Source organism: Bos indicus x Bos taurus, chromosome 25 (genome assembly GCF_003369695.1).
Source record: "Bos indicus x Bos taurus breed Angus x Brahman F1 hybrid chromosome 25, Bos_hybrid_MaternalHap_v2.0, whole genome shotgun sequence".
Lineage (NCBI taxonomy): Eukaryota > Metazoa > Chordata > Mammalia > Artiodactyla > Bovidae > Bos > Bos indicus x Bos taurus.
In genome coordinates this window covers 15,325,531-15,341,970 of record NC_040100.1, presented here as the reverse complement: position 1 = coordinate 15,341,970, position 16,440 = coordinate 15,325,531, and the positions used below count along the sequence as shown (strand labels likewise).

Sequence of the window (16,440 nt, the reverse complement as noted above, 5' to 3'; positions counted from 1 at the left end):
TCCCTGGCAGACAGATGGCTCAGATTTGGCCAATTTATTTAAGAAATTTTATTGCTCCGAAACTTCCCTCCTGGAGCAACAGCAGGAGCTTTGGAAATCAGCTTTGGGAACAGAAACAGAGGCACTAAGGTAGCAAACTGTGGCATGTCTGGTCCATTGTCCTGTGTCGGAGTATGGCAGGGCAACGTGCAGACTCTTCCAAGGACCCAGACGTGGCCTTCTTGGGCAAAGGTCACTCTGGCTTGGGGTGAGGGCTCAGTGCCCCTTGACCTTGCCCTGGGGTCCCTGGACCTCCCGGAAACTGAGCACCGTCAGGCCCACATTGATGGCATAAGTAGTGATGCAAACGATGCAGAAATCATAGAGCACGAAGAACAGGATCCAGGCCAGGTACACAGAACCAGCTAGAGACACCAAGCAACTCAACCTCAGTAGAACAGATGCCCAGCGGCCCTGCAGGCAGCCTGTAAAGCAGAAAAGGGGCAGATGTAGGCTTTGGCAACTAGCCATTACTAGAACATGCCATGACTCCATGGTGCCGCCCAGACAGCAGGGGCTACTGGGGAAAGAGCCTCTAAAATGAGCAGCTCAGACAGGCCTCACCAAGACCCTGGTTCTCCTACGTGTTCAACGATCCCTGGGACCAAAATAGTGAATTTTCCTGCTGAGCTCTATGTGAGATGAGAGACAGCAACCCTTGGGTTTCCCCCAGAAGGGAGTCTTTTCTAGAAAACCGGGCTCCTGGGAAATCTCTAAGGGCCCTATGGTTCTGACAGTAAAGACCCCTATAAATTCCCACCTCCTTGGTGCTCAGTGATGCGCAGTTAGTTGGCCATCAGATGTCTGGGTCACCAAGACTGCAAGAGTTTCGGCTGGGCTGGCCAAGAGGGGAAGGGGGCTGTCACAAGAGGGTGAGGCCACTCACCTAACAACAACTGCAGTGTGTAGAAGATGCAACCAAATATGCTGTTGGATTGATTGAGGATGCTGTCTTTGCCCAGCACGTGTTCCACCAGTCCGAAGCCACGGCCCCACCTGGTGGAAGTAAAGTGAAGTCACTCAGTCGTGTACGACTCTGTGACCCCATGGACTGTAGCCCACCAGGCTCCTCGGAACCTGGCATGAATACTGGAGTGGGTTGCCATTTCCTTCTCCAGGGGATCTTCCCAACTCAGGGATCGAACCCGGGTCTCTCTCATTGTAGGCAGACGCTTTACTGTCTGAGCTACCAGGGAAGCCCACACCTGGTGGAGGGGAGGGCCTAAGTTAGGAGTATCAACTCAGTGCCCTGAGCCCTATCCTGGGTTATTTCCAAGAAGCCAGTTGGGCTGTCCTTCCCCATCTCACCCTTCCCCCAACCCCTACATGAGTCCAAGGGTCAGTGACCTCCGAGCATAGCCTTTCTTTGGCCAAGGCAGGATTCCATGTCACTGCCCCTGTCCTCCCCCATCCCCAGGTCAGGCCTGGCCATGGCTCTCCCATAGGCTCTTCTTTTCATCCTAGACTTTCAATAAATCCTAGGGTGGTAAGGTGCGTATAACCCTTCATCTTATTTTACAGAGTTACCAGAGACTGGGAAACCAAGACAGAATCTCTCTGCCTTGGACCCTTAAATCTCCAGCGCCCCCTCCACACTCTTCCCTCTTCTGTCTCAGGTCATCCCACAAACCCTGTATCCTCAAGCATAACCAGACCTGGCCACCTTGTCGCCAGGCACGCCCATCCTTAAGACCATAATCAGTTCCTACACTCGACCCTATCTCCCTGTGTCCTGCCCGGTCACTGTTATTCCTTGTTATCAGGATTCACATGTATTCCCTCGAATAACCCCAGTCCCCAGAACTATCTGTCCCCTTAGCCCCACACTCCTATCTCGGACACACTCGTTTCTCCAGGCAACGCTCCCTTGAGCAGCCTGGTCCCGCGCGTCCGCTCCCCGGGAACCCCAACCCCCGATTGATCTGGCAGCCTGGCTGCCATGCACACCTGGACCCCATGCACCGCTCCCACGAGCAGCGGTCCCCCAAGCCCTCCACTCCCCGTGTACCTGGAGGAGAAGACGCGCGAACAGCTGATGGCAGTGCCCACGTCGCAGAGCGCGCGGTAATCCCGGTCCCGGGCGCGCGCCGCCTTCACGTGCAGCGCGTAGAGAGAGAGCACTAAACCCGCGAGGCAGAGCGCGAGCCGCACCCACCCCGGACTCCGCCAGGTAGCGCCCATGTCTTCAGGTCCTGCCCGAAGGAAGCCTCAGCCGGAAACTAACTGGCCACGGGGCAGGGGCGGGGCCGGATTTGACCACGCCCGCTCCCGCCCCTCTGACTGAACGATTGGCCTACTGGTCTCGCACTCCCTGATCTAATTGGTTGTTCCTATGATTTGGCAAGCGTGTTGCCGCGGTAGGAAAACAGTTGAGGAATGCTGGGACTGGAAAACCGATTAAGGGACTTGGGTATTTACGGATTTGACGGCCTGCCAGGCATGATGGGAATTGTAGTCCGGGCGGCTGCAGTGCCTCAAGGATAATGAAATCTCCGGAGTTTTACAAGTTATATTAATCGGGCTAACAATATATAGCGTTTACTCTAGTCCAAGCCCTGTTTTAACTTTGGAGAATCCTGGAACTAGAGATCAGCGGATCAGGGAATCCAGGGCATACTGCGATCTCATCAAGAACCAAGCGTTTTCCCTAAAATTATCTGACAGCATAGCCTCCAATCCGCCTAGTTTGCCCAGCCATTCCTTCCTGCTGCACCAGCGCCTCTTGCTGGCCGATATCTACGTCTCTCTCCTACATTCCCAGCTCCATCAGCTTCGCCATATCCTGGACAGTATCCTAACCTCTGTTCTATTGTGGCGCCACCTGGCGAAACCTGAGCCCAGATCAACCCAACAGTCCCTCCATTCGAAGGCTTTGACGGGCTAGCTGACCTCTCCCTTTCACACACAGTATTTATTAACGAGCCATCTCACCCGGGATAGGCTTTCCGCGTGGCGCAGTGGTAAACAATCTGCCTGCCGATGCAGGAGGTGCAAGAGACCCAGATTCCATCCTTGGGTCGGGAAGATCCTCTGGAATAGGAAATGGCAGCCTGTTCCAGTATCCTTACCTGGAAAATTCCATGGATAGAGGAGCCGAGCGGGCTACAGGTCACAAAAAGTTGGACACGACTGAGGGCACACACACACACACACACACACCTCATCTATACCTCCCCTTCCTTCCATTTGCATTGGAACTCCCCCCCCCGCCCCATTTTAGAAGCTGCAATAAATACCCCTTTACAATCAAGTTTTGTTTTTGTTTTTTTTTTTCCAGAAGATTTTACACTCTCAGTCTTTACTTCCTTACATTTTCCTTGCTGCCCAACACAACATAAACTAGCTCCTGCCCCTGGTACTCCCCTGATAACTAGTATCACCAGGAAGCTAAATTCAACGAATATTTTTCAGTTCTTATCATGCTTGATTCCCAACAGTATTAATCCTTCCTGGGAACCCTGTCTTCCTCTGGCTTTTGTTATATTTCACTCTTCTAAATGGCCCTCCTCCCTCCCTGGCTGCTTCTTCTCAGGCCTACTCCTCTTCCAGACAATGTGGTCAGTGGAATAATGGCTCTTAAAGATGTGTGTGTGTGTTGTGTGTGTATCAGTTGCTCAATCATGTCTGACTCTATGTGACCCCATGGACTATAGCTCTCCAGGCTCTTCTGTCTATGGAATTCTCCAGGCAAGAATACTGGAATGGGTTGCCATTCCCTTCTCCAGGCTCCCAAAGATGTCGGTGCCCTAATTCTTGGGACCTGTGGACATATTAGTTTACATGGCAAATGGGAATTAAGATTGCATGTGGAATGAAGGCTACTAATCTGCTGATTTTAAAACAGATTATCCTATGGGTCCAATGTCATCACAAGGGTCCTTAAAAGTGAGAGCAGCAGAAGAGTCAGAAGGCGGTGTGACTACTGAAGAAAAGCAAAAAGAGATCAATGTTGCTGGCTTTGAACATGGAGGAAAGGGGTCATGAGCTAGGGAATGTGGGTGGTCTCTAGCAGCAGGAAAAGTTAAAGAAATGGATTCTCCTCTAGAGCCTGCAGAGAGGAAGTTTTTGTTGTTGTTTTGTTTTTTGGCTTCACAACATGGCTTGCAGGATCCTAGTTCCCTAACCAGGCACCAAATCCCTGCTCCCGAAGTGGAGGTGCAAAGTCCTAACCACTGGCAAAGTCCTAATCACTGGATCTCCAGGGACTTCCCCAGAAAGGAACTATTGCCATCCTGATTTTAGCTCAGTGAGACCCATGCCAGACTTCTGAACTCCAGGACTATAAGATAATAAGTTCATGTAGTTTTAAGCTACTAAGTTTGTGGTAATTTGTTATAGCAGCAATAGGAATCTAGTACAGAGCACTATGACTTAGGCCAGTTTCTCAGCTCTTTCCACAGTTTTCTGGCGTGTTCCTATTATTTGTGGCTGACTTCTTCCCAAATGAGTGATCTAAGAGGGAGTAAAATTCCCTGGTGGCTCAGATGGTAAAGCGTCTGCCCACAGTGTGGGAGACCTGGGTTCGATCCCTGGGTTGGGAAGATCCCCTGGAGAAGGCAATGGCACCCCACTCCAGTACTCTTGCCTAGAAAATTCCATGGATGGAGGAGCCTGGTGGGCTACAGTCCATGGGGTCACAAAGAGTCGGACACGACTGATCGACTTCACGACTTCACAAGAGGGAGTAAGGTGGAAACCACAGTATCTTTATGACTCAGCCTTGAAAGTCACACGTTGTCATTTATCTTATTGGGTCAGGTCAGCTCTGTTTAATGTGGGAAGAGACTCCAGAGGGATATAAATACAGGGAGGTGGGATTCATTGAGGTCTTACTGCTGTTTAACAAATTACCACAAAAATAAAGACTGAAGAGAAACAACCTTTTCATTTTCTCTCAGTTTTTAAGAGTTAGGAATTCGATGTGAGAATTTTGCCTGGGCAGTACTGGCTCACATAACTGCAGTCCGATGATGACTAATATTGGAGCAATGGGAGGCTGATAACTTGGCTTCTCTCTCTCTTCTTTGTTTTTGGCTGTGCTGGGTTTTTGTTGCTGCGAGTGGGCTTTTCTCTAGTTGTGGCGAATGGAGGCTACTCTCTAGTTGCAGTGTGAGGGGTTCTCATTATGGTGGCTTCTCTTGTTGCACGGGCTCTAAGCTCACAGGCTTCAATAATTGTGATGCGAGGGCTCTACAGCACAGGCTCAGGAGTTGTGGTGCAAGGGCTTAGTTGCTCCGTGGCATGTGGGATAGATCTTCCTGGCCCGTGTCCCCTGCACTGGCAGGGGGATTCTTTAGCACTGAGCTACCAAAGAATTATGCCCCCTCCCCTTCGTGTAGCCTCAGGGACTCTCTGTAAATCCATGTAGGCACTCCTCCATAGGGGCTACTTAGGGCTTCCTCACAGCATGGCAGACTCCAGGCCACAGCAACCAGTTTCCAAAACTGTCTTCCATGATTTCCACCTCCTGGTATACATACCATTGTGTAATTTCTTCCCACCCTAAATAGGGCTGACCTGGCCCAATGGGATAATGCAGACATGATGGTTTATGAGTTTGGAGGCTGTTATTAGGATATTGTGGCTTCCATCTTGCTCCCTTTTAGATCACCCACTCTGGGTGAAGTCAGCTGCCATGTTTGCCTAATTCCTAACCCAAAGAAAGTGTGTGAGATAATAAATATTTATTGTTTTGAACTGCTATATTGTGAGGGTAATTTGTCACACAACAACAGATAATTAATACAGGGCAATCAGGGACTCCTGTGGTAGTCCAATGGTCAGGACTATGTGCTTCCAATGCAGAGGGCATGGGTTCGATCCCTGGTTGGGGAGCTAGGGTCCTATATGGCCAAAATAATGACTACCAAAAAATAAATAATTTAAAAATACAGGGCAATTAGATTGCTTATGTGACTACTCAGGTCTCCAGTAAAAGTTCTCCAGGGAACCAAGTAGCAGCTGTATCATCTTTTATGATCTAGCTTCATACATCATCATTTAGTATCCCTTCCACTGTAATCACAAATCTGCTTAGAACAAATGGGAAGGAAATCAGAACTTCACCTCTTGATAAGAGAAGGCTCAAAATCATGAACTAAGAAGTTCAGGGACTTTCTTGGTGATGCAGTAGATGGGAATCCACCTGCCAATGCCAGGGAAACAGATTTGACTCCTGGTCTGGGAAGATTCTACATACTGTGGAGCAACTAAGCCCAGGCACCACAACTACTGAGCCTGAGCTCTAGAATCCATGTGCTGCAACTATTGAAGCCCACACACCCTAGAGCCCGTACTCTGGAACAAGAGAAGCCACAGCAATGAGAAGCCAGAACACTGAAACAAAGAGTAGCCCCTGCTCACCTCGACTAGAGAAAGCCCATGCACAATACTGAAGACCAAGTACAGCCATAAATAAATATATAATTAATTAATTTTTAAAAAAAGAGAAGTTCATGTGGGTGTGTGGGGTGCAGCATCTATGGGAAATACAAATTGCCACATGAGGCAGATTTTTCTCCACCCACGTCTTCTCTTACTCCATACAGATTACAGCTTCTGAGCTCTGAGCCCAGATCTTGATCCTGGGTTCCAAACCCCATAGTAGAAACACTTCTAGGACCTCTTCATCTGGATATTCTCACAGGTCAATCTGATGAAATGCAACACACTCAAAACTGAGCTCCTATGTTACTCAGCTATAAAAAGAAATGATATTGGGTCATTTGTGGAGACATGGATGGATCTAGAGGCTGTCTTACAGAGTGAAGTGAGTCAGAAAGAGTAACACATATCATTTATTAATGCATATGTGTGGAAACTAGACAATGGTATAGATGATCTTATTTGCAAAACAATATAGTGGTTTAGAGTTTAAGGATCTGTCTTCCAAGGTAGGGGACCCAGGTTGATCCCTAGTCAGGGAACTAAGATTCCACATGCCGTGGGGCAACTAAGCCCTAATGCCTCAACTAGAGAGCCCGAACCCTGCAACAGGAGAAGTCAGTGTAACGAAAAGCCCATGTGCCATCATGAAGACTTATCACAGCTCAAAAAACTCCAACAACCCTCCCCCCACACACAAAAACAGAAATAGAGACATAGATATAGAGAATAAACATATGAACATCAAGAGGGGAAAGGGGGTGTGGTGGGATGAATTGGGACTTGGGGATTGACTATATACAGTACTGATGAAAAAGTGAAAGTTAGTCGCACAGTTGTGTCCGACTCTTTGCGATCCCATGGACTATAGCCTGCCCAGCTCCTCTGTCCATGGACTCCTCCAGGCAAGAATACTGGAGTAGGTTGCCATTTCCTTCTCCAGGGGATCTTCCCAATCCAGAGATCGAACCCAGGTCTCCTGCATTGCAGATAGATTCTTTACCAACTGAGCCACAAGGGAAGCCCCACACTACTGATACTGTGTATAAAAATAGAGTCCCAGGTGGCTCAGTGGTAAAGAATCCCCCTCAATGCAGGAGACATGGGAGACCCAAGTTTGATCCCTGGGTTGAAAAGATCCGCTGGGGGAGCAAATGGCAATCCAGTCCAGTACTCTTGCCTGGGAAATCCCACGGACAGATGACCGACGGGCTGCAGTCCATGGGGTCACAAAGAGTTGGACACGACTGAGCACTCATGCACATAACATAGATAATTAATGAGAGCCTACTGTATAGCTCAGGGAATTCTATTCAGTGCTCTATGGTGACCTAAAGGAAATCCCCAAAAGAGGAGATGTATGTATACATATAGCTGATTTACTTTGCTGTATAGTAGAATATATAGCTGATTTACTTTGCTGTATAGTAGAAACTGGAGAAGGCAATGGCACCCCACTCCAGTACTCTTGCCTGGAAAATCCCATGGACAGAGGAGCCTGGTAGGCTGCAGTCCATGGGGTCACTGAGTATGACACGACTGAGCGACTTCACTTTCACTTTTCACTTTCATGCATTGGAGAAGGAAATGGCAACCCACTTCAGTATTCTTGCCTAGAGAATCCCAGGGATGGGGGAGCCTGGTGGGCTGCCATCTATGGGGTCGCACAGAGTCGGACACGACTGAAGCGACTTAACAGCAGCAGCATAGTAGAAACTAACAACGTTGTAAAGCAATTATACTCCAATAAAAATTAGTTTAAAAAGATAAAATCTGAACGGTTTACAAAGGGCAAACTAAGCTCTTTACCTTCTCCAAATCTGGCTCTTCTCTGGGGTTTCCCATTTTAACCTTGGCCTCCCCCAGTCCACCCAAACCACTCCTCCTGGACATCTCTCTCACTCCTGGTAATTTATGCAGACCACTACCTTGACCCAAACCATCATCAGCTCCTACCTAGACAAATGTAGTAGCCTCCTCTCTGGTCTCTCAGATATTTGTCCGTCACCCCAACATACATTCTCCATGCAACAATCAAAGTGATCCTTTAAAAATAAAAACAAAAAACAAAATAAAGATGTAGCTTTGTCACTCTGCCTTTCAACAGCTCAGAGAAGAAAGCCCAATATTTCTTTCATTGATTTAACAAATGTTTATTGAGCACCTGTTACATGCCAGAGACTGTGTTAGGGGCACAAGATAAATCAGTATAGCAGACAAATATTCATACATTGGTCTTACATTTCAGGGAAAAAAATGAGTAATTAATATAATAAATTCATATAATATGTTGTTGGTGATAAATGCTCTGGATGAAATAAAGAGTAGAGCAGAAGAAATTCCCTGGCAGTCCAGTGGTTAGAACTCAGCATTTTTCACTGAAGGGGGTCATGGTTCAGTCCCTGGTCCCAGAACTAAGAGCCCAAAAGCCTTGAAGTCCAGCCAAATAAATAAATAACTGAGTAAAGCAGTGTGAGGGGAATGGCTGCTACTGCTACTAAGTTGCTCAGTCATGTCCCACTCTGTGGGACCTTATAGACTGTAGTCCTCCAGACCCCTCTGTCCATGGGATTTTTCAGGCAAGAATACTGGAGTGGGTTGTCATTTCCTTCTCCAGGGGATCTTCCCGACCCAGGGATCAAACCCACATCTCTTAGGTCTCCTGCATTGGCAGGCAGGCTCTTTACCAATAGCCTTACTGGCGTGCTGCGATTCATGGGGTCGCTAAGAGTCGGACACGACTGAGCGACTGATCTGATCTGATCTGATCTACCCGGGAAGCCATACTAACCAGAGGGGAATGGGGGCGATTGCAATTTTAAATCGGATTATCAAGTTGGGCTTTGTCCAACTGACACTTGGGCAAAAGCTTAGAGGAGGTGAGGGAGTAAGCTATGTGGAGGGGAACGGTGTTCTAAATGGAGGAAACAGCTCCTGAGAGGTGGAATGTGCCTAAGTATGTTTAGGGGGAAATAGGTGGGCCAGTGTAATGGGAGGTAAGGACAGAGAGGAAGGAGGGGACAAGTTATTTAATCTCTTTTTAAAAAATTTATTTGGCTGCACCGGGCCTTAGTTGGGGCACGATGAAATCTTCCTTGCTGGCATGCAGGATCTCTTTCCCTGACCAGGGATTGAACCTGGGTCCCATGTATCTGGAGCAAGTAGTCTTAACCACTGACCATCAGGGAAATCTCCCGTATAATCTTTCTGGGCCTCTATCCCGTCCTGTGAAAAATAAGGATATTAATAGTACCTACCTCAGAGGTACTGTTACGAAGATGAAACGAACACATGTCAATCTCATAAACAAGGGCCTGACTGGAAGGGGGCACTCGTGGTGGTGCATGTCCAACCTCCACCGCCGGGAGGCAGCAGCGAGTCCCGGCCGGGCTCTGGGCCAGCGTTCAGGGTCAAACGAGGTGAGGCTCTTCCCGGATGTCTGCAGACTCTGACAGCAGCCGTCTCCCGCATTCCCGGCCTCGCCGCGGCCACGTGAGCGCAGAGTTCTGGCACACTACAAGCACTTCTTTGCCTCAATGGGCACGCTGGCCTCCCACAGGAAGCATCCTCCCCTCTCCCTTCTTCTACTGGCTCAAGCCCTGCCTGCCTCCAGCCTCCTCCGGCTTCACTCCAGGATAGCGCCAGGATTCGGGAAAAGAGAGTGGGAATGGTGTGGAGATGAGGGGCAAAGGGGAAATCCAGAGACTCAGGGAGCCCCTTCCTCATGATCTGTGCAGACTTTCCAGCCAATTCCTCAGGCAGGCCAGCTGGTGGTAAAGGGTCCAGCTTTCACTGCGGAGGGCCCAGGTTAAATCCCTGGTCCCGGAACCAAGATTCCGCAAGCGGTAGGTCGCAGCTGAAAAAGGAAAAAAAAAAAAAAAAGATAGCTTCAAAGACATCTCCCGCTTTACTTGCTTCTTTAATTTTTTAAAATATTTAGAATCCAGTCAGTTCAAGCACACATAAACACACTGAAAAGTCTCTCTCCCATCATCTCCTGCTTGGGGGAAAAAAAAATTGTCTTTTCACTAGGCTCTCTGCATTTGGTCTCACATCCTAATTACTGTAGCCAAAGGGTTCTAAGGCGCAGATCTATTCCGTTAAAATCCCTCAATAACTTCTTACCACCTCAGGACAAATACAGGTCTGGTCACCTCATTCAGCCCCTCTCCTCTCAGACTCCACATGGCTCCATGCTCTTCTCTGTCATGATATGCCCTTCCCATTCCAGCTCCCAGGCGTGGCTGAGTCCTATTCACACTGCACGTGTATCAATTGTCTATCTATTGTCCATCAATTGTCTATCTTCCTCTACAGGTTGAGAAGGGTCTATTAACTCAAGACCAAATCTCTCCTAGCCCAGAATGTCACCTAATCAGTGTTTGTTGCTGATATTAATTAGTAATAATATTAATAACAATAGCTAATATAGTGTTAATTCCATGCCCAGCACTATTCTAGGCACTTTACATGGATAAATTCATGTAACCGCACAACCCCAAGGTTGATACAACTTCATTTTACCAAGACAGGAATTAAAGTATTGAGTAATTTAAGTAACTTGCCCCAGATAGTGAATGACTGAGCTGGGTTTTGAACCAGGCACTTTGGTTTTCCACAAATGAGTCAAGACCTTGAGGAGAAGGACCAGACCTCAGAGAGGGAATCCAGATAGCGTTTGGTCTGTGCACGTTGCATCTCAGGGTATTCTCGCCCTGTCCCATTTCTTTCCCGAGGGCCCGCTTCCCAGAGAGACTAGGTAACTCTGGGGTTATTTGGGGGGTCTAGGAGCAGGGACATAACTTCTCCGGGCTGGGCGCGAGGTGCGAGTCCTCTGCTCCAAACTACAACTCCCAGGAGGCACCGGGCGCCCATAGCCCACGCGACGTCACGGCGGCAGAGGGCGCAGGCGGCTAGGCTCGCCCGGCCCGGTCGACTGTTGGCCTGTACCGCTCGGACCCTGGCCCTGGCTCTGGCCCAGCGGTAAGGGGAGCGACCTGCGCAGACCATGCCCGCTAAGGCTTCGCATCACTTGACCACACCCTCCGCCTTTGCCCTGGATCGTTGGAGCGCGCGTGGAGGGCGGGGGTGGGGGGACCAGCATCTAGCATATGGGGGAGATCTGGGCTGAACCAAGTGGCCCTGCGGAGGGAGGGACCTAGATGGGGACTCCCGAGCCGCTGCTTCCATGCAGCCAAACCTCGGTGCACAATTCTTTGTGCCACACGTATGCAGGCCAGACCCCAGTCGGGGTCTGAAGGGGCCGGATTAGGGGTCAGCCCCGCCCCTTGAACGAGGGGCAGCGGATCCGAGAGATCAGGGGCAAGGTTTCGGGCTGGACTGGTCTAAGGATCCCCTCCCCTCCAAGCTACCAGATAGAGCCTTAGATTGAAGAATAGTAACTCCAGAAAGCAAGGTGATCCAGGCTCTCCCTGTGTGTGTGTGTGTGTTTGGGGAGATGGTTGAAGGGGTTGGGCAGAGATGGTCAAATCTGATTATACCTGTGCTCACGTAGAGAGAGGGCACTTCTGGATTCAGATCCGTACAACTACCCCTTTCCCCGCCTTGGTAGATGGGAGCTGCTCCCCGGAGGCTGAGCTGGTCAGCATCGTCAACCGGCGCTCACCCCTGAAGTCAGAGAAGAGTCCCTGCCTACCCACATCCTTCTTGCCCAGTTTTGGGGTCGCCTCCGTCTATCGGGTCCTCAGCCCTACTGGCCACCCAGTCCAGTTCAAAGGAACAGAACGATGATACTGGCTTCGGTGCTGGGGAGCGGACCCCGGGGCGGGCCACCCCTCCGGCCTCTCTTGGGGCCCGCACTCTCGCTCCGGGCCCGCTCCACATCAGCCACTGATACCCACCATGTGGAAATGGCACGGGAGCGCTCTAAGACCGTCACCTCCTTTTACAACCAGTCAGCCATTGACGTCGCAGCGGAGAAGGTGTGCAGCTAGGGCGGTGAGGCCTGGGTCTGGAGCTGGAGTGGGTGTCCGGGGAAGGGGTGAAGCTAATATGGCTGGGGGCAGGGCGTTGGAGATACTATGCTCAAAGGCCCTCTGTCCCTTCAGCCTTCAGTCCGCCTCACTCCAACCATGATGCTCTATTCAGGCCGCTCCCAGGATGGCAGTCACCTCCTGGTAAGATTCCTGCTTCTTGTTTTGCTCTTGGGCCCTGGAGCTCTGACCCAGCCCCCCAGCCCCTGGCCTTAACTTCCCTCTTCTCTTTCTTCTAGAAAAGTGCCCGCTACTTGCAGCAGGAGTTGCCAGTGAGGATCGCTCACCGCATCAAGGGCTTCCGCAGCCTTCCTTTCATCATTGGCTGCAACCCCACCATACTGCACGTGGTAAGATGGCCTCAAGGGGGCATAGGAAAGGACCTTAAGTCAGTGTGCCCACCACCCATGGGGCAGATAGGGAGAGGGAACCAGAGTGGTAGAGACCTACCTGCCTAAAGGTTTCTGAGTCCTAGAGGACTCGGCCCAAGCTTTCATGGAGACTTGAAAGACCATGATGGGTTCGGAACCCAATGAACTGGGGTGGATGGCAGTCCCCATAGGTGGTCATGGCTGACTGTTCTCTACCTGTGCCCAAAGCATCCTTGTGAATTCCAACACCTCTTCCTTGCAGCACGAGCTGTACATCCGTGCCTTCCAGAAGCTGACAGACTTCCCTCCGGTGAGGGCTGGGCCAGGGCAGGGTGAGGGGCTGAGAGGTCAGGGCTGGACCACCCACGCTCACGACTACGTGGCTTGCAGATCAAGGACCAGGCGGATGAGGCCCGATACTGCCAGCTGGTGCGACAGCTGTTGGATGACCACAAGGACGTGGTGACCCTCTTAGCGGAAGGCCTGCGTGAGAGCCGGAAGTACATAGAGGTCAGGGCAGCACAATGTGGGCCCAGACCTGGTAGGGTCCTGGGAAAGGCACCAGGTTTCTGAGGCCTGCTCTTTATAGGATGAGAAGCTCGTCCGTTACTTCTTAGACAAGACGTTGACTTCAAGGCTTGGGATCCGTATGTTGGCCACCCACCATCTGGCACTACATGAGGACAAGGTGGGGCGCCAGGACCTGAGTATGTCAAGTGGACCGGAGGGAGCTGAGCCAGGAGCCCCGTTGGACTGGGGACCTGGTCCATGGGTCTGGGGAGAGCCCTGGGGCTGCTTCCATAGTCTAGAGTTTACAAGCTTTTGTTGCCCAAGATGTGGGTAGAGGTGATCTCTGGTCCTGACCTTCTTTCTCCTACCAGCCCGACTTTGTTGGCATCATCTGCACTCGCCTGTCACCGAAGAAGATTATTGAAAAGTGGGTGGACTTTGCCAGGTGAGGCTAGAATGGTTAAGGAAATGGACATCATCGGGCAGGGAAGGTCTGGGTCTGAGCACTTGCCCAGGATGTGGTCCAGGGCAGGATTTCTCAACTGTGGTACTGTTCATATTTTGGGCCAGATTATTCTTTTCTGTAAGGGGCTGGCCTGTGCTTGTTAGGATGTTCAGAAGGATCCCTGGCTTCTACTCACTTGATGCCAGTAATATTCCCCAGTTGTGGCAAACAAAAATGTTGCTAGGGATTGCAAAATGTCCTTGGGAGGGTGGGGACAGAATCAGCTCCAGTTGAGACCCACTGGTTGGAATCTGAACCCTTGCTCCTATCCACAGACGCCTGTGTGAGCACAAGTATGGCAATGCACCCCGAGTCCGCATCAACGGACACGTGGCTGCCCGTTTCCCCTTCATCCCAATGCCACTGGACTACATCCTACCTGAGCTGCTCAAGAACGCCATGAGGTGGGCCGCTGGATGTATTGGATGGGGGCAGATGGGAACTAAGGTGAGGCGGGGCACCACCACCTACTGGTATTTGGCCCCTTGCACAGAGCCACAATGGAGAGTCACCTCGACACTCCCTACAATGTCCCAGATGTCGTCATCACCATCGCCAACAATGATATCGATCTCGTCATCAGGTTTGCCTTGGGTGTGAGTTGGGTGGTATGGGTGCGGGTTTCTGGGCACTGTTTCTGATCTGCTGAATGACCTCAAGCTTAGTGAGACTTAGTGTTTCAGGACAATCTCTGGTCCTGAGATTGCCGTGAGCTGGGCCCCTGGGGGGCCCAGAGCAGGGAAAGAGTCAGAAATATGGTGCTGGGCAGAGAATAAATGTCAAGTCCTGTGAGAAGGTTTAAGCAGTCAGTGGCAGAAGTGAGGGTGGAGAAAAGTAGCTTATAAAAAGCAAGGCCCAAGAGTCCAGGTGACCACATTCCATGTTTGGGTGGGTGGAAGGGACAGGAAGGCCGACTTAGCACTCACTGTCTGCTTGGGAGGTAGTGAACCCCCACCAAAGCTGAGCCAAATCCCCGTTACCGTCATCCTGCCAGGATTTCAGACCGGGGCGGGGGAATTGCTCACAAAGACCTGGATCGGGTGATGGACTACCACTTCACTACAGCTGAGGCCAGCACCCAGGACCCCCGGATCAGCCCCCTCTTTGGCCACCTGGACTTGCACAGTGGTGGCCAGTCAGGACCCATGCACGGGTGAGGCCCCATCTGGCCAGAACAGAGGGGTGGGAGGGCCCAGGAGACTCAAGCCTCTGAAGCCTGTGTCCTGTCCCCCCGCCCACCCCCAGCTTTGGCTTCGGGCTGCCCACTTCGCGGGCCTACGCAGAGTACCTCGGTGGTTCCCTTCGGCTGCAGTCGCTGCAGGGCATTGGCACAGATGTCTACCTACGGCTCCGTCACATCGATGGCCGGGAAGAAAGCTTCCGCATCTGACCTCGCAGCCCTAGGCCGGCTGGCCTACCCAGGCTGGGCCACACTCCCTGCCAGGACCTCCCGGACCCGGCAGGGTACCACCCTGCTCCACACTGCTGCATCTCGGGTCTTAGGGCCCCAAACAGGTGGACTTACATGGAGCCAGGCAACGGCCCTCTTCCATAGGGTCCACTGCTTCCCTGCCTCCAGGCCTTAGAGGGGAGGAAGTGGGGACCCTCGAGGTCTCCCGCACCAGCTCCGTCATTCTCGTTCCTGGGGAACCCCACTTTGACCTGCTGTTTGTTATTAAAGTTCACATTTTGAATGCCCTCTCAGGCCCCATGTGTGGGGAGGGCAGATGAACCTTTGTTTCTGCCCTCTTTCAGGTCCCCTGGACCCTGGGTTTAACTAGTTCATGTCCTGGTCTCTTAACCATCCTCACTGCCTGGCAGACCAGGAACAGAATTGGCCCTGGGTTTCCTGCACAGTAAATTTAACGGGAGTGGGGATGAGTCGGGCAGTTTGTGCAAACCTCTCATTCATTTCATTTCCCAAATGTTTCTGCCTCCCAGACAATATGGAAGGCCCAGGTTGGCCCAGCTTCAGGCCTCAGTTCCGATTCTTCCCAGCAGTCACAGGTCATAGAGGTGAAGGTGACCCAGCTGGGCACTCTTCTGAGCCACCTGATTCCTAAACCTGAGTAAGGAAGGTTAAAAATACTGTCTGCCAGCCGTGCCTGCTATTGCCAAGTAAAAGAACACACAGGATTGTGCCCTGGCAGGCCCCAGAGGACAGTGGGGCCCGGGTGGGGAGGGCAAAGGGCTCCAGGGAGCAGGTGGTGATGACCCCCCTAGCACCCATCTTGCCAGGAAGGAAGAAGGCTTAAAGCCTACTTGGTGGGACTGGTGATGGAAGTGGGGGACTGAGGGGAGACAGGAATTGTATCTGGTGGTGGGAAACCCTAGTGATTTGCCAGGCTGAAAATCTTGCTGCTGCAGTGCTGGGGGGAGGAGGAGGGGGAGGCTGGAGAGGCAGATAGTAGTCAGGGTGAAAGACCTTGAAATTACAGCCCAAGAAGTGTGAGTTTTATCCTGGAGGTAGCAGGGATCCATGGAAGGGTTTGAAGCTAGGAAGGGTGGTTAGATTCCCTAGAGTGAATTGTTCAGTCATGTCTGACTCTTTGCCACCTTGTGGACCATATAGTCCATGGACTTCTCCAGGCCAGAATACTGGAGTGGGTAGCCTTTCCTGTCTCCAGGGGATCTTTTC

At 51.2% G+C, this 16,440-nt stretch overlaps 2 protein-coding genes across 3 annotated transcripts; one reads left to right on the top strand and one right to left on the bottom strand.

Annotated features, from left to right (window-relative positions):
• Positions 1-19: 19 nt before the first annotated feature.
• VKORC1 (vitamin K epoxide reductase complex subunit 1) lies at positions 20-2,419 on the bottom strand. Of its 2 annotated transcripts, XM_027527623.1 has the most exons (3): positions 2,048-2,277; positions 926-1,035; positions 20-464 (listed from the first exon to the last, which is right to left on the bottom strand). In XM_027527623.1, exons 1-3 carry the CDS (start codon positions 2,218-2,220, stop codon positions 256-258), a joined length of 492 nt encoding a protein of 163 aa, XP_027383424.1. In that variant the 5' UTR covers positions 2,221-2,277; the 3' UTR covers positions 20-255. The 2 variants fall into 2 exon arrangements, with proteins under 2 accessions (XP_027383424.1, XP_027383425.1); XM_027527624.1 differs by lacking the exon at positions 926-1,035 and having other exon boundaries at positions 359-464; positions 2,048-2,419.
• An 8,880-nt stretch (positions 2,420-11,299) lies between these two features.
• On the top strand, positions 11,300-15,534 carry BCKDK (branched chain ketoacid dehydrogenase kinase). The gene is made up of 12 exons (XM_027528323.1): positions 11,300-11,406; positions 11,996-12,365; positions 12,492-12,560; positions 12,656-12,766; positions 13,050-13,097; positions 13,178-13,297; positions 13,377-13,475; positions 13,669-13,742; positions 14,078-14,206; positions 14,296-14,385; positions 14,797-14,955; positions 15,048-15,534. Exons 2-12 carry the CDS (start codon positions 12,171-12,173, stop codon positions 15,190-15,192), a joined length of 1,239 nt encoding a protein of 412 aa, XP_027384124.1. The 5' UTR covers positions 11,300-11,406; positions 11,996-12,170; the 3' UTR covers positions 15,193-15,534.
• Positions 15,535-16,440: the final 906 nt, after the last annotated feature.

Bases quoted from the DNA above. Each gene is read 5' to 3' on its own strand.
- VKORC1 (XM_027527623.1), bottom strand. From the start codon at position 2,220: ATGGGCGCTACCTGGCGGAGTCCGGGGTGGGTGCGGCTCGCGCTCTGC. The intron at 1,036-2,047 runs GTACACGGGGAG...TACTTCCACCAG, and splicing joins TCGCGCGTCTTCTCCTCCAG to GTGGGGCCGTGGCTTCGGAC. The intron at 465-925 runs GTGAGTGGCCTC...TCTGCTTTACAG, and splicing joins CACACTGCAGTTGTTGTTAG to GCTGCCTGCAGGGCCGCTGG.
- BCKDK (XM_027528323.1), top strand. From the start codon at position 12,171: ATGATACTGGCTTCGGTGCTGGGGAGCGGACCCCGGGGCGGGCCACCC. The intron at 13,298-13,376 runs GTCAGGGCAGCA...TGCTCTTTATAG, and splicing joins AGAGCCGGAAGTACATAGAG to GATGAGAAGCTCGTCCGTTA. The intron at 13,476-13,668 runs GTGGGGCGCCAG...TTCTCCTACCAG, and splicing joins TGGCACTACATGAGGACAAG to CCCGACTTTGTTGGCATCAT.